At 35.9% G+C, this 11868-nt stretch overlaps 1 protein-coding gene across 1 annotated transcript in view; it reads left to right on the top strand.

The window, feature by feature from the left end:
- Positions 1 to 10261, top strand: part of GGT7 (gamma-glutamyltransferase 7) — a 34850-nt gene extending 24589 nt beyond the window's left edge. Inside the window, exons 7-15 of the mRNA XM_026681684.2 lie at positions 930 to 1126; positions 2060 to 2147; positions 2633 to 2760; positions 5089 to 5177; positions 6314 to 6463; positions 7439 to 7556; positions 8168 to 8305; positions 8875 to 8974; positions 9444 to 10261. Coding sequence (XP_026537469.1) covers positions 930 to 1126; positions 2060 to 2147; positions 2633 to 2760; positions 5089 to 5177; positions 6314 to 6463; positions 7439 to 7556; positions 8168 to 8305; positions 8875 to 8974; positions 9444 to 9607 — 1172 coding nt within the window. The 3' untranslated portion in view covers positions 9608 to 10261. The remainder of the gene's footprint in view (positions 1 to 929; positions 1127 to 2059; positions 2148 to 2632; positions 2761 to 5088; positions 5178 to 6313; positions 6464 to 7438; positions 7557 to 8167; positions 8306 to 8874; positions 8975 to 9443) is intronic.
- The last annotated feature ends 1607 nt before the right edge of the window (positions 10262 to 11868 follow it).

Below are 11868 nucleotides of genomic sequence, written 5' to 3' on the forward strand. Positions count from 1 at the left end.
TGGGCTATCAATGATCTGGTATCAAGAGGGATGGCTGTTGGGGCTGTTCTCAAATAGCAGTCCCAATGTCACTATGTATGGCCCACCATCAAGCTCTCACCATCCCATCCCCTGCCTGTCATGGTCTCAGTGACTCTACCGACTGTTCATTCTCTCCCCAGTTCCCTCCCACTCCTTTTTTCTTCTTGCAGGCTGAGGCATCCATTCACCACACCCTTTCAAACAACCCAGCCCCTCATGGAAATATCAAAACTCTACCATGAGGGCACACTTGTTTTCAAGCATTCAAATAGCACATGAGGATCCTGGATCCTGCACCAGTTTCCCAAAACATCTCTGTTACATCACTGTCCTTTCATCTTCTACACAGTCAGAAAAAGATTTTAAAAATTAGGTGTGAGCAAATACTCCAATTCCTGACTTCACAGGGGAAAACAGATAGACTCTCATTGTCAGCAGAGAGGGTAACTTTCTAACACCAGCAAGGAACTCAAGTCCACAAGAGCCTCCTCCCAGCCTGGCACTGTCCTCATCACATCAGAAGTCTCCAGGTACTTTTCAAGGCATCTCCTGCAGTCATTCTTTCTGGAAAAAAGCATCCAGGGAGGTCAAATATCTAGACCTGGCACCAAGGGGATGGCAGAGATTCCTTCAGGTTTGTGCCAGGATCTCAGCTGGAGCTACACAACACAAAGCCAGCATCCCAGCACAACCAGCTACAGAAAACACTTTAGGGATTAGAATAGAAAAATAGGAAAAAAAAACTTCTTATTTTTGAATCCAGAAGTACCTAATAGTGAGAATATTAGATATATTCAGCGTAACAGGTTACAAGTGCTTTTAGAAAGAATTTTTCCTCAATTTCTAAGTTAGTTTGGAAAACTTTAATAACTCAACATTTACTCTTTTGTTATTTCTGTCATTTGTAGCAATGGCTATCAAAGAAATGAAGGAACAGTACAACCATTCAGAAAAATTCAGAGAAATCTTCTTTCCTGATGGGCAACCTTTGTTGCCAGGAATGTTTGTGAGAAGACCAGATCTAGCAGCTCTTTTAGACTTGATTGGATCAAGAGGAGTGTCAGCTTTTTATAGTGGAAATGTGACACAAGAAATTATTTCAGAGGTGAGTCATTCATTGCTGTTGTGTACATTTGTCTGTATACATGGGTATATGTATGAGTGAAGGATATTCTTGTTAGTGGCCCAGAGCATTTTTTTATGGAAAGGTCTGAAGCAAATAACCTAAACACATAAAACATATAATTGCAGAGAATTCTGATTCTTATTTAAATTAATCTGGGACAATGAGTTTCAGCTGCACTTGGGAAGCCTTATTTTAAGGTTTCTCTAGTATTCCAAACATTGTGTAATGGTGGGAAAAGCCTGTTTGTCAGCCGCTATCAACCCCCCACTTAGCTAAAAGGGAATATTTGTTGTTTTAGGATGCACTCATTAGACAGGCCCAACAAGTCTAGGCAGTAATCAATATGAACAGGATGACCTATGTAAAATTGGAATTTTTCTTCTTTCTCATTCTCTTCAACTGTTGATAAATTTGTATAGTTCCTTCAACATACTAAAATATGCATGTTATAATATGTTTACAGATAAAATAACTTCAGATCATTGTTTTGTAGTTGCTTAGCCATTTTAAAAGTTATTTTAAACTAGGACAATGCACTGGAATTAATACCACTATGATCCTGATAGCAGTGTTCCAATAGTTGAGGGGCTGCCACAGAGAGGAAGGGGTCAAGCTATTTTCCAACGCACCTGTAGGCCAGACAAGGAATAATAGATGGAAATTGAACAAGAAGAGATTTAACCTGGAAGTAAGGAGAATTTTTCTGACAGTGAGAACAATCAACCAGTGGAACAGCTTGTCTTCAGAAGTTGTGGAGCTTCATCACTTGAGACTTTCAAGAAGAGATTGGACTGCCATCTGTCAGAAATGGTGTAGGGTCTCCCGCTTGGGTAGGGGGAGGGGTTGGAATAGTTGACCTACAAAGTCCCTTTCAACTTTATTAATCTGTAAAATCTGTAATTCTCTCACTAGGTCCTTAAATCTGGAGGTACTTTGTCTGAAGAGGACTTTACCAACTACACTGTGTTGGTTGAAAATCCAGTTCATACAATATACCAAGGTAAAAAACCTCTTCTATAACCTCTGCTATTATTTCTATCCTTTAAATTTTAATTTTAAAATGAATTTAGGAAGTACAGCTACTTTTTAGGAAAAAAACTAGAAACCTAGATTGCATTTGTTTATAAATTAGCATCGTGCTCAGAAAACAGAATGAAAACTAAACCTCATTTATGTCCATAAAAACTGAAAAGAGAAATAATAAGGTATTCCCAAACCTTACCATGTCATTTCTGCTGAAGTCACAAGTTGCTTTCAAAATATTTATTTCCAGACAGTTTTCTCATAACAGAGGAACCTGAATAACAGTTTCAGAAAAAGCAAGACTAAGCTTGTAATGTTTTCTTACATAGGAATCAATCTTGCCAAACTCAGTAAGATTCTCTTCTGAATTGATAGTTCTGAACTCCACTGTGTAGCTGCCCTTGGTTTCATATTAGTCTAACCCAGTTTTTCTGTGGCTTTCTCCTTCTTTCACTTGAATAGGACATCTTGTTCTGAGTCCACCACCTCCACACACAGGTCCTGCTTTGATCACAGCCCTAAACATCCTTGAGGAATTTAATATTACCAGTCAAGTAGGCAGGGAAATTATTCTGCATTGGATAACAGAGGTAAGACCTGCTCAGCCAAATTGCTTGGATTTGAAGTTCTCATTTGTTTCTTCTTTGTAATATACAGTATATACCATACTATACTATACTGTTTTATGCTATTTGCAAGTAAGGTACAAGAAATGCTTTTTTTCCAAGATAATATTTCATGAACTTAGAGTGTATGCTCTTGAAAATGGAGTCACAGATTTTGTACAGTTTAAAACCAACTTTATTTACTTTTCCATATAAATATATCCAATAAAATTACATTCAAAGTCATAAAAAGGATCTAAAAATGCATTTAAATGCACTATATTTCACTGGCAGAAATATGGTCAGTGGCTTCTAATGACTGGGTTTTGGCTTATGAATATGCAATGAGCTATAGGTTTCTGAACACTGATTAATTCCCATCTTGAAAATGTTTGTCTATTTTAAAACTAGGATAATAATTCATGTTAATATAAACTATTTACAAACATTATAGTCTACAATAAGTGGATATAAACTACAAGAGTTTTTGAAGAGAAAATTCATGAATTAATATTCTTTACTATCTCTTGATTATTGGAAGATGAGACAATCCTTTCACACATATTAGCTAAAAGCACCTCCTTGTGGCAGTTACACTGTAAGTGAAATATAATTTTCTATGGCTTAAAAAGAAACAAACTTCTACTTTTTTTTTCAGTCATCTACGTTATCATTTTTTATAGCATATAGCATATAATTTGAAATTTGGCTAGTAAAAAAATCAGGGAAAGTTCCTGCAACAATTATGGTCAGGCTCAGTTGATTTTCTATACTACATCTAGAGAATAGTTATTTTTATAATGGTCTATGTTACATAAATTTGATATATGCCTGATATTGGCAACTGCATTTTAAAAATAATTAATAGACTTCAATGTGATACTTAAAATAATAAAATTCAGGAACTGCAGGTAAACGTTCTAATAAAAGAAATTCAGATGGAAGATTTCACTGTGAAACTGATCAATCTGAAAGTGTGCTAACTTTGTTTCTGTAGCGTTGGGCCACACACGAGAGAGTGTTTTCTCTTCACTGAGCTAGCATGGTGATATATTAGGAACAGTCACTGATTCATTACAGAACAAGCATTTCTTGGCTTTAAGTCAAAGAGAAGTATTACTGTTTTCAGCATACCCAATAATGTTCATAATATTGCATGCTTTTAAAGCCAATGCAACATGTATTCTTAAACCATGCATGTTTACTTCACAATAGATGTGACATGTGGGTCTTAACCATTTTCTGTGGTTATTGAAACAGACTAACACAGTTGTCAACAATTTTATTACTTGACTTCTAGAAATGCTAGGAATAAATACATTTTAGACAATGTAATGATTTGTATATTTCTGCTATAATCAAGTAAGTTAGGTGTTAAGTATGAAACTAGACCTGAAATTGAATCATCTATCAATTCCTCCCCTTCAAGACTTCAATAAATATCGATCACAATCTGGAGTCGGAACAGAAGGTTAAATGTTATTTGCTTCCAAAGTGTTTTTTTAAAGATACAAATAGCAAATATTAATATTGTTAAGAGAGCCAGCATGGTGTAGTGGTTAAGGCATCAGGCTACAAATCAGGAGGCTAGGAGTTCTAGTCACACCTTAGGCCCATAGAAGGAGACAATGGTAAGCAATTGCAAAGTACTTCTCAAATTTCTCAAAAGAAAATTGCAGAGATTAGTCCAGGCAATCACTAGTAGGAGTCAATAATGAGTAGAAGGTGCACATATGCATGTGTGCGTACATATGTGAGTAAGCACAGACACATATAGAATGTTAAAAAGATATGTCAAAGTAGAAACAGTGAAAAGGACAGTGGTTTAGAACTTCTTTCCCATCCCATAATACAAATTATTTATATTGTGTGCCCAGCATTAATTTTGAACAAAGAACCAAAATGTTTTAATTATGGAAATAAAAATTGCAGGTCTTGCCTGAGTGTTGTAATCTGAGGGAAGGCCTCTCTCACATTTCACATATAGTGGCTGAGCTTTCTTTTAACACTGACAGTGGGAATGCAGCTTCCATTATATTGAAGGACAATAGGCTACCTGAGGAGCAGAGGCCCACCACATAAATTGAATTTCCAGCCCTGCTCTGCTATTTCAAACACTTGTAAGACAAGTTATTAAGAAGAGTAATACATCTTTCTCCAATAATAGAAGCCACTCCTTTGGCTATTGTAGAGGGAATGAGAGAAACCATTGTCTTCTTCAGGCAGCATAAATATCCTGGCTGTCTCTCTCTGGAGAGAGATTTCAAAACCATCTTCATGTTCTGTTTATTTTTTCCTTTCTATTCTATGTAGACCTTAAAAGTTGTGTTGGCATTAGCTAGCAGTTTGGGAGATCCTTTCTACGATGCATCCATTTCCGACAGTGTGGAAGATATGATGAGGTGAGTTTCTAACTAAGGAAAGAGATGAAACAAAAGAAATATTACTAAAACAAGTGACAGCCGCCACAATTCATTATATCTCCCCAACCTTGTTATCCTTGCAAACTATTCTTGTTTCAACCATGTCTATCTATTGGTTCCCATGTTGTTTTGGGGTTTTAAACTTCTTACATCTCTTTTTAAGCACCCCTTTTGCTCCATCCAACAAAATGTTTCTTAGCTTTCTTGTTGCTCTAAACCAGGACTGTTAAACTCAAGATCTGGCCCAGTGTTTAGATCTGGCCGGCAGGGCTGCCCTGAAAACAGCAAAGGACTGGCCTGCGATGCCTCTGGCAGCGAAAACAGAGCTTGGGAGGGCTATGTGTGGCCCTCCAAGACTCCGTTTTTAGTCTTAATAAAATGTAAAAAAAAGAAAAAGACTCTGTTTTTGTCTGTGACGGCCTCCTGCAGTCCTCTGCCAGTGAAAATGGAGCTCAGGGGGGCTGCACGCATCCCCCGAGGTCTGTTTTCACTAGCAGAGGGCTGCAGGAGGCTATCGTGATCGAAAACGGAGCTTGGGAGCTCGCTCAGGCCACCACAGGCACCCTCCCTGTCATGAGTGACATCGAATTGGCCACCCCAGCCTCCCAAGGTCAAATACAACTCTGATGCAGCCCTCAATGAAATTGAGTTTGACACCCCTGCTCTAAACCATTCACTCTTATAGTTTTGTTTTATGACTCAGTCCTTAATCATTTTCTCTATGTAATATCAAACCACCTCACTTTGTCACCTTATTTCTAATAATTTACTTTTATATTCAATTCACATTCATTAAAGACTATTTTTTCCTGTTTTACCACAAATATTTCTTAAGTAACCTAGCCCTTCTGCATTCAACAATGGATGGGTAGAGACTCTTGGAAAAAGGCGATACCTCTGGTACCCAAATGTAGGCTTTCAAAGATGGCTACTGTAAAATGTAAAGTTGGCTACTGAGAAGTATTTTGAATGCTATTATTGTTTCTATATTTTATTTATTTGTAATTTCATTTTTTAAAAGTATCCTGTCCTTTGTTTGATCAAATATCTATATATTTGGTGAGCAAAGATCAAGACAAATAATAATTCCTTCCTGATTTTTCTTCTCCTTGCAGTAAATCTAAAGCCAATTTCCTGCATCAGCAGATTGATTCCCAGGTTTTTCCCTCTGATCTTCAGATCCCACATTTCTCTATTGAAAGTGGCCCTTCAGCTAGCCAAGTCCTTGTCATGGGACCTGATGATTACATTGTTGCTGTTGTAAGGTAAAAGGATTCCTAATTTCTGAACAATTAACCTCCAGCTATGAAAAGGATCTTGGATTGTGATGGTGGTAGTGACAATATCTGGCATCTGTGAAAAAGGGTTCCTCTATTTTATGGATTAAAAATAAAATTGCCACAATGATAATCTGCTCATATCAATCTGTGATGGGGAAAGTTCCTGTGCTGTTCTGTTTAACTTTAAAGCTCAGCATTAGATCTCTGCAAATGCACACATCATATAGTCTTTTTGGGAAAATAAGAAAAACAAGATGTGGTTTTCTGTCTTCCGAGTCTAGGCAATAGCTCTATTGTTCTCTGGAAGTCTTGTATTCAAATATTAACCCAAAACCACCCCTGCTTTAGCTTCTAAGCATAGATAAGGTCATCCAGGTGCTGCCACCAGTTAAGACAGAACTATATTTTTTTTTCATTTAAAACAGATATTATAGCAGTAGTAGATTGGGATAACATACCGAAAAAAATAGAACAAAAACATTTCATGCACTTTAAATGCACTACTATCATTACTTAGAAATGTTGTACTGATCTGATTTTGTAATTAGTTTGCAAAATCTGAAAAGTCTAAAAATAATGCAAAGAAGAGGAACTTTTGGTTAAAATGAGAAAAAAAGCTTAAAACAGACGTGAGAGAATGCATTGTGTAAAGAAAATTGAGAGGGAGCAGATTATTATTATCCCTTTCTCATAATATTAGAATACAGATAATTCCTGGATAATTGATTGTTGTGTGATTCAGGATGAACCAAACAAAGTATTACTTCTTGAAATGTATGGAGAGTGGTACCATAAATGGATCAAGCTACATAATATATTAAAGATTGAACTTAGGTGTGATCTGTAAGAACTCTTTATTCTGGACAGGCTAAAATGATTTATACAGTTGTACAATACTGGACAGTTGATTGATTTGGAAGACTTGAATTCTAGCCCAACCATCTTTCTGTTTTATTTCAGTTCCTTGAATCGGCCATTTGGAAGTGGAATAATGACTTCTTCAGGAATCCTTCTAAACAGCCAGATGTTGGATTTTTCTTGGACGAATGAAACAGAGGACCATTCCTCTTCCAGCTTGGTAATAAATTATAAAATTATTCCAGGACAAAAAATGAAAACAGGAATAATTATATATTAGTATGCTCAAATATTTATACCCAAGATAATTAATTAAATTAATTAATTAATAGAACATTAGCAACGTTCTATTATGTTTATAATTTTACATTACTTATATTTTTAAAGAATCATTGGGTTGGATTTATATTAGTGAACCCTCTAAATAAATAAACTTGATTTAATAAGAAATATTGATGGAATGTAAATATAGATAGTTTTTAGCCAGGATAATTTTCATTCAGAGTCTTTATATTATTGAAGCTGAGCACTAGACAAGTTTGAATCTACTTCACAGCAGCCATACAAGTTAGTTAACAAAAGAATCAAGATTTTACTGCTAACTTTTGTTAAGTTACTTAACAAAAGCAGGACAGAAAATTCCTGAGTCTATCTAGATATGGTTTAGCCACTTAAGGTGTCAAGACTGAGAAACTCTAATCTAGTCCTTAAAAATGGCATTTGTACAAAGGAAACTGAAGGAAACATAAGGAAACTGAACCTTGAAGAGCGATGGAAGCTCCTAATGATATATTTAGCAGTGTTTTAGGGGATAACATCTTTTTCCTGCAGAGGAATTTTATTCAACCTGGGAAACGGCCTTTGTCTTTCTTACTACCCACTATTGTTCGGCCATCAGAAGGGATGTGTGGAACTTACCTGTGCCTGGGAGCCAGTGGTGGAGATAAGGCTTTAAGCAGCATTATGCAGGTAAGTTTTGGGCACAGGATTAATAATTTCATTATGGGAGTAGAGAACACTGCTTTGTTCAGGCAGTGATTCCCATCGATTGGAGGGCAGGTCCGTGAAGTGTAGAGATTCCACAACAGATTTGTGCCTCTACAAGGATTTCCATGCACAGGCTACTGAAAGCATGTTTTTCTGGTGGGAACTTGTTGCTTGCTCAGCCTTTGAACAGTAGACAAGACTCAGGGTAAAATTAAAGAATAATCCTGTTAGATCTGAAGTGGATCGGTTCGAAGGAGACGCGAGACCATTCTAGTGAGTTCAGCTCTTTATTTAGAATAGGAACAGTCTGAAGAATACAAGCCGCGGCAGCCCTTCATATAGGGCTGGCTCGCGGCTCGGCGGCCAATGGCAGCGCTTTGAATCTCCCGCGATCGGCACAGCCAATCGCGGTAGATTCTTAGCGCTCCAATCACGGACGGGGCTTCGACCAATCAGGTCGCTGTCCGTCTGGACCAATCAGTTTGCGAGGGTTTGGAGTATGCTAATACAGCACAAATCCATTCATAATTGATTTCATTTCTTTCTGACAGATTTTAATAAATGTTTTGGCATATAACAAAAATCTAAGTGAGAGTCTATCACTTGGACGGCTTCACCCTCAGCTACAATCAAATATTCTAGAAGTTGACAGTAAGTATGAACTTCTACTAGGTTTCCTTTAATATGCTGACATAAATATTTTTTTCTAAAGTATCTAAAACTACTTTGCAGCCCTTTTCTGCTAGACATAGTCCGTTAAACTTTATAGCATGCAAGTATAGAAATAAGGGATATTCTTTTACAATAGACTACATAAAAGACTGAGGTTGAAAAGCTAAGCAGGGATAGACTTGACCAGTACTTAGATGAGAGATCACTGCCAGCACTTTAGACTAGAGTAGGAAGTAACAAAAAAAATCTCCAAAGAAAAGATAAATTGCTTTTGTCTTTTTGCCAATATAATTTGATGGACTTTTTCCTGAAATCACTAGAAACTAGATGCAAAATGGGAAGATGTTACTGTTTCGTTATGTACCTGAGAAAACAAAATGTTTCAAGTTGACTCAAATGGAGCATTATTGCTCTAATGAAAATAACTTTTTCAAACCTTCCTTATTAGGTGAGTTTCCAGAAGAAGATATCAGCTATTTTACAACCAGAGGTGAACATGTAAAGAAAGTTGAGGTCCTCTCTATAGTTCATGGAGCCAGAAGAACAAACAATTTCATAATTGGTGTGAAAGACCCAAGAAGTGTGGATGCAGCAGGAGCAACAATATTATAGCAACTCTCAGATGAGTTTGTTCCTCCCCAAAAAAAAAAGGCTTTCCCCTCCAAAATACATTATGCATGTTTCCAAACAGTTCCTTTATCATTCCCCATAATGTGGAACAAGTGGTGTTTCTATGGGTTTTTACATTGCTACATAGTCCCCTCTGCAATTCTGTACTAAAACAATGAAGCCTGATCAAGATACAGCACAGCAATTAGAATTTTTGTTCATTATGATCTTATAAAAATCTCAGGCATTATTATAATAGCAGCACAGGGAATAAGTTTAATTTTGATAGCTAGTCCAACTATTTGATGCACCACAGTGAAATAATTCTAAATTGAGCACAGGAAATATTTGAGAAACTAACAGTTGATACTGAAAATGTACCATTTTGACAGTGTTAGTGGAAGATTCACTGTTCAAGGAATATGTCTATTTTCACCCAGGTTCTTAATAAAATAACAAACAAATCTAACAATCAAACACAGTTCCATGAGTTTGAATTTGCATGGAAAATACATATATCTAGGAAATATGCCTATTTGCTGATATTGATAGCAATTAATAAATTTCCTCATCTTCAATCTCTGGAACAGTTTTGCCGTTCGTAAGAATGTTTTCTTGATGGTTTTCCTTACATGGATAAACACATACTGAAATAAAGATGTGTGTGCTTTTTTTTCTTTTAAGGTAGTTTGTTTGCCTTTTAGAGTAAATCAGGCAGCTAACACAGTACCTGACATCCTATGTACAGCGGATTTCAGTATAACATGGATTTACACATATCATTCAAGTGTGCTTGTTAGTTGTACTTCTCTATTCATCAGTGAAGAAAGAAAATGGTACTTTGATAATGCAGAGTGCCTTCATGTCAGTACCTTGAGGATCAAGCAAAAAAAGTTTTGTAATAACGAATTTATTTCTGGTACTTTAGTGATCTCACTCCTTTCTCAATTATTATACATGAATGGAAAATAATATGCTTAAGATTCTCAAAATTTCCCTTTGAGTGAAATAATTTGTAACAACACACATATTTAATTGTAACTGCTCTTACTCATATCTCAAGCAATATTAACTTTTATCATCCTCTCTGCCCTGAGGAGAGAAGGCAGGTTTCCATAATCCTCCTGATGGCATCAACTTAATGGTAGATGGTTGACAACTTCAACCCATTGAAGATGCCATTTCAAATGTTTTGACACGATATGTAATATCATTCAGTTCTGGATCGGAGTTATGAACTAAGCTATTTTATCCTGCAGAAAATTGGACCTTTTTCTTCTTGGTCTCTATTATTTCTCTCTAGATTGTTTTCATTTATAGTGAAATAATTTTATGTGCAGAAATGATGCAGCACAATCATTGTCATTTTGCACAGAATAGTTTCATTGTAGACTTATGGTGGTCTGTTTTATTGAAATGTTTGTAAATTGCCTCAATCTAAAGGCTCTAGGTGGCAGCAAGATAAAAAAAAAAAGTAAATGAGCCAGTTATAATTTTACATGCTTACAGCTGATGTCTTGCCAAGCATCTCTCTCTTTCATTAACTTGGAGTTCTAATTAAACAAATCACCTCCTAATATACCTACTAGATTAATGCTTGCAAAACTTTTTTTTTATCTAAATCATTAGTAACATTGCTTAAAAATACTTAAATAAACTCTCAATATTTCTGATATTTTAAAAAATCAACTACAGATGCAGAAAAAAGCAGGAAAAAATAATAATAATAATAATAAAAAATAAGAATAGAATTCATTCATGACACTTAAGACCCCTATCCAGAATGGGAAAGCCCCTGAAGCCCCTGAAGTGATGCTATTGGTTCAGTAAGGCTATAGCAAGATTTTTCCAATGCAAGTATAAATGTTTGTGTATGTGTGTATGTATGTGTGTGCACGCGCACACATGCATACACCTAGAGAGGCATATATTCCACAATTGCCCTCAAATTAATTTTCATTTGGTTTAGTTATGAATCATTAGAAAATCAGTCACTTGTTAAAATTAAAGACAATTCACTAAACAGACTCTTTTCTTCACATTTATGCTGCTGCTCTCAATTTATTATAGGAACATTTTTAAATACATAACTATTTCTGTTTAGGTAGTGTTTAGTACATATTAATATTTCTCTTAATGAAAAAATATACTTTGTGGAATGCACAGCGACAAAAATTAAAGCACAGAAATAGACCCTTCCCCACTTGCTTAGTACAAGATATAGGAACTACATCACTGAAAATGAATAAAAACCCGGCTTTTGC

The sequence above is a fragment of the Notechis scutatus genome, chromosome 3 (assembly GCF_049901735.1).
Source record: "Notechis scutatus isolate UNSWTSFEM ecotype Mainland chromosome 3, rNotScu1.2, whole genome shotgun sequence".
NCBI lineage: Eukaryota > Metazoa > Chordata > Lepidosauria > Squamata > Elapidae > Notechis > Notechis scutatus.